The 5,005-nt window shown below is 35.3% G+C and overlaps 1 protein-coding gene and 1 pseudogene across 1 annotated transcript; one reads left to right on the top strand and one right to left on the bottom strand.

The window, feature by feature from the left end:
- Window positions 1–725: 725 nt before the first annotated feature.
- Window positions 726–2,315, bottom strand: LOC145036039 (uncharacterized). Its single transcript, XM_078984521.1, has one exon. The coding sequence runs from the start codon at window positions 2,313–2,315 to the stop codon at window positions 726–728; it is 1,590 nt and encodes a 529-aa protein (XP_078840647.1).
- Window positions 2,316–2,648: 333 nt separating this feature from the next.
- On the top strand, window positions 2,649–3,947 carry LOC145036038 (DNA-(apurinic or apyrimidinic site) endonuclease, chloroplastic-like; annotated as a pseudogene).
- The last annotated feature ends 1,058 nt before the right edge of the window (window positions 3,948–5,005 follow it).

The following is a 5,005-nucleotide window of genomic DNA, read 5'->3' as shown; positions in this document are numbered from 1 at the left end:
AGGAATGTTTGGGGCAAAATTACGCGACTCACGATTCAACCGGGTTTCAATTGTAGGCAAAAAGTATTGTGAGCAAAAAGTCGATATTTCTCCAATCATGTAGGCCTCAACAATGGACGCCTCAACCTTCGCATGGTTTTTTTATCTTTCTTTTCATTGATCCCAATTTCCTAAAAAGATGTTGGAAAAGACTTATTAGAAATTCCATAGGTTTTATGGTAGAATATTTTGTATGGTAAAAATTATACCATTCATAAAGATACATCCACCTATATTGAACCGGACCACCAAGCATAGCTTCTTGAGCTAAGTGGATAACAAGACGCTCCATTGAATCAAAGAATCCAGGTGGAAATATTTTTTCCAACTTGCAAATGGTTTCAACAATAGTAGTTTGCAAGCGTTGTAAGTCATATATGCGTAACACCCTTAACATATTACACGAAAGAATGTACACAACTCTGTAATTGCATCCCATGTTGAGTTTGGCACCATACCTCTTAGAGAAATAGGCAACAATCTTTGAAGAAATACATGGCACTCGTGACTCTTGAATTTGTAAAAGCTATTATCATCTACATTAATGCACCCCCCAAGTTTGAGGTGTATCCGTCCGGGAATTTAAGTTTAATCAACCATTGGCATATTTTAGCTACTTGTTCTTTGCTCAAAGCAAACGATGCTCTATTTTTCATATCCTTATTTCCCTTCTTCCATGAATGCCATTACACTCGATTGCAACACATTTCTATATCTTTTCTTGCATTCATGTTGTCTTTGCTTTTCGGAGTGTCCATCACAGTGTTGAAAAGATTTTCAAACACATTTGTCTCAATGTGCATGGGATCAAGGTTGTGCCGTATTAACAACTTTCGCCAATATGGTAGATCCCAAAAGATTCTCCTCTTAACCCAATTATGAGTAATCCCGAAAGCATGCAATTTTGCATTCTTCGCTCTAAAAGGTTTGCCTTCATAAACAGTTGGAAAGTGTCGTACTTGCTCCCAAATCTGATCACCGGTTAATATTGGTGGGGGGCTAGATCGCTCAACCTTATTAGCCAGAAATCCTGTTTTGTCACCCCGGTATGTGTGTTGTTCAGGTAAAAATTTTCGATGGCAGTCAAACCAACATGGTTTACTACCATGGTGTAACTGAAACGACCCCGACTCACCCATACAATACGGACATGCTAACTTGCCATGTGTGCTCCATCCCGATAACATTGCATAAGCAGGAAAGTCACTAACTGTCCAAATAAGTATAGCTTTCATTGTGAAATTGCATTTAGTCGAAGCATCATAAGTGACAACACCGTCTGTATATAGCATCTTTAACTCGTCAATTAGCGGCCTGAGAAACACATCTATATTTTGACCTGGGCTCTTTTTTCCAGGAATAACTATGCTTAGTTGAACATATGGTTCTTTTAAGCACATCCAAGGAAGCAAGTTATAAATTGAAAGGAAAACAGGCCAACATGAATACGGGGTTGTATTTGAGTTATTTGGACTGAACCCGTCGGTGCATAGCCTAAGGCGAACATTCTGTGGTTCACTTGAAAATTCTTGATGCATTGAGTCGAAATGCTTCCAAGCCTCACCATTACTTGGATGGACCATCAAACCCGATTCCGTTTGATGTTCATAGTGCCATGTCATTTGATTTGCCGTTTTTTTTGTCAAATACAACCTTTGGAGTCTAGGAGGAATCGGCAAGTACCTCATAACCAAATAAGGCAGTTTGCCACTCTTGTACCGATCATGATCACACACTCGACACTTAGTCAAATCATACTCTGCCCCATAGAATATCATGCAATGGTTTTTGCAAGCATGGATCTTTTTTTCTGCGAGTCTAATTATTTTTAAAAGCTTCTTCGTCTCATAGATGTTCTCAACTAGTTTCTCACCTTTGGGTAGCAACCGCTTAATTATAGGAAGTATGTGATCATAAGCAGCCTCAGATATATTGTATTCTGACTTCCAATGCAACAACTTTGTTGCGGCTTGTAATTTTGAATAATTTTCACATCCATCCCACAAAGGTTCATCAGCGTCTTCCAACATATCATAGAACCCCTTGGCATTTGGATTCGGGAGTTCCTCCATTACATCCATCAACATTTTTGTACACCCATTATCATCATCATCATCATCATCATCTTCCATCGGATCCTGCATCGGATTACAAGATTCTTCCTCATGCTGAGATATCGTATTTCTTTCCACATGTTCCCACCAAGTTGTGTAATTAGGAGTGAAACCGTTTTGTAACAAGTGAAGCTCTACATCACCTCTTGTTTTATAATACATGTTCTTTCATTTAAAACAAGGACATCTAATATAATCCCCATCAACAGTTGCTTCATTAGAAAACGCAACATCCAAAAATCCTTTGACGGATGCATGATATGTTGTGCTAAGATACCCATGATCTAACCTTTTGTACATCCAATCTCTATCACTACGTGTTGACATAATGACTAGCTACAAACAAATATATAACTATTATTTAGAAATTAGATAATGCAATCATATCCACATTACTAAAAGCATCCTTGGAAACTACAGTTATACTACATGAAATACTTATTTTTATTAAAAGCATCACCAAAAAGATAATTATGGAAAACTAGAACTATAGGAATGGGTTCAATCTTCTCTAGGGTATGCTCATTTATCTCTTTACAACACTTTTTCTTTTTAAAAGAGAAATATATTTGGTTCTGTATGTGTTTTATATGACCTAAATAATGGCTTTCCTGACAGATACCACCAGTTTCTGTTAGATATGGAGTTGGGATATCAGATCATGATAGTGAAGGAAGGCTTGTGACAATAGAGTTTGATTCGTTTTATCTAATAAGTGGATATGTTCCTAATTCTGGTGATGGTCTGAAAAGGCTGGTAAAACAGCTACTCATCTTTTTAGCATTTTATTTTAGTTTATTTTATTTTATTATGTGTTATCTTTTAGTAATAATTTGTGTGGATGCATTTATATCTATAGCCATACAGGACAACAGAGTGGGATCCTAGTCTTAGCAATTATGTGAAGGTAATTAATTACATATTGTTGTTAACTTTTGTTTTGATTTTGTCTATTATGATAATCTTTGTATACAATACATTATTGATTATACATATAGGAGCTGGAAAAGTCAAAACCTATCATCTTAACTGGTGATCTGAATTGTGCTCATCAAGAAATAGACATCTACAATCCTGCAGTAAGTTGTGTATATAAGAAGTTAGGTTAAGATTCATCTTTTGTTTATTGTTTGTTATTGTCTGTAGGGAAACAAACGTAGTGTTGGTTTTACAATTGAGGAAAGAATGTCATTTGAGGAAAATTTCCTAAAAAAAGGTTTTGTTGATACCTTCCGGAAATAGCATCCTAATGTTGTTGGCTATACTTACTGGATTTCAGGCATGGTGGGCGAAAAAATAACAGAGGTAGCATCCTAATGTTGTTGGCTATACTTACTCTATTTGTATATAATAAATATATAAGATTTTATTTTAAAAATGTTTTAGCCTTTTATGTAGTGTTTGTTATGATGGAGTTATGGAGAAAGAGTGAAATGGTTGCTATTATAAACAAATTAATAGATGTAGGTTGCTATTTGTTGCATTCAAATGTAAGAGTTATGGTAAACCAAAATGTGAATTGTGAAACAGGATGGAGGCTGGACTACTTCCTTGTATCAGAGTCGATTGCAGATAAAGTCCATAACTCTTTCATTCTTCCAGATGTTACAGGCAGTGATCACTGTCCAATTGGCCTTGTTCTTAAGCTGTAATCCAAACTGTCTGAAGGAGTTAAGTCGAGAAAATAGCACTTATGTAAGGCTTTTGCTTTAAAATCTCAACTCCCCTTTTCATCACCAAGGATAGATAGATTGCTAGAAATATAAGTGTTTATACTCTAGACTATTTATTTCCTTTTATAATAACATTACTTTTTTTTTGTTAACACGTTGTCCTTTGAAAAATCTATCAAATTCCATACTCTGAGTACCAGCTAAACTAATTAACATATTGTTGTAGTGGATAAGTTTTTCACAATACGATATAATAAAAGAATAAATATGAATAAATGATTAATACCAGAGCAATTATGTAATATGAATAAATGTAAACTTCGTATTATAATAAAAGTAAATGAAACTATAAAGTGTTGTTTTATAAAAGGACAAATATCATAAAAGTCCCAAGTTTTTCACACGTAATTAGGAGAAACCCTGTTATTTATTTTTTTGGTTGATTCTGGTCACAACTTTTACGCAGAATCACAACTTGATTCTGGTTAGAACTATAGGAATGGGTTCAATTTTTTTTAAACACTTTTCTTATTAAAAGCATCATCAAAAAGATAATCTATTATGCATACGGGGAAAAGAACAGATTGCCTGGGAAGGAATGGGTTCACTTTTTTGTTGAGAAGGGTGATACTGATAAAGAAAATATTGATGTGCTAACTGAGGTCGAGCAAGTGGATGTGATAACTACAAATCAGGGCAATACTGAGGAAGCAAAGATAACAAGGTTGTATGTTAGAATTTGGGTGATATTGACCATTTTTATCCACCTTAAAGGGATGAAAGTTAAAAAAGATAGCAACACGAATGAAATGGAATGGCTGGTGCAGTGGCCAAGATTGCCGGAAGTAGAAGCAACGTGGGAAGAATTCAAGAAGATGAAACTAAGGGTTCTGGATGTTCACCTTGAGGACAAGGTGAAAGTGTGGGATGCCGGTATTGATAACCCCAAGTAATCCTAGAGTGCTTCTAGTTGATCTGCTTGATTATAGTTATTTTGGTCTAGGGGTAGTTCGGTCTTTTATTTAGTTATTTTGCAGGTTAGAGTTAGTGGTTATTCAAAGTAGTGGGGATATCACCTCGCTAAGATGTTATTCCTTTTTGTCCTTTTCTTTAGTAGTAGTATAAATAGTAGTTAGGAGTATTAGTGAGGTAGCTAAGAATTAATCTGTAAGAGAACTT

The sequence above is a fragment of the Lactuca saligna genome, chromosome 3 (genome assembly GCF_052625555.1).
Source record: "Lactuca saligna cultivar CGN05327 chromosome 3, ASM5262555v1, whole genome shotgun sequence".
In the NCBI taxonomy this organism is placed as follows: Eukaryota; Viridiplantae; Streptophyta; class Magnoliopsida; order Asterales; family Asteraceae; genus Lactuca; species Lactuca saligna.
The sequence above is the reverse complement of the archived record's forward strand: the minus strand, read 5'-3'. Positions and strand labels throughout refer to the sequence as shown.

Excerpts from the sequence above, each read along its gene's own strand:
- LOC145036039 (XM_078984521.1), bottom strand. The coding sequence starts at position 2,315 with ATGTATTATAAAACAAGAGGTGATGTAGAGCTTCACTTGTTACAAAAC.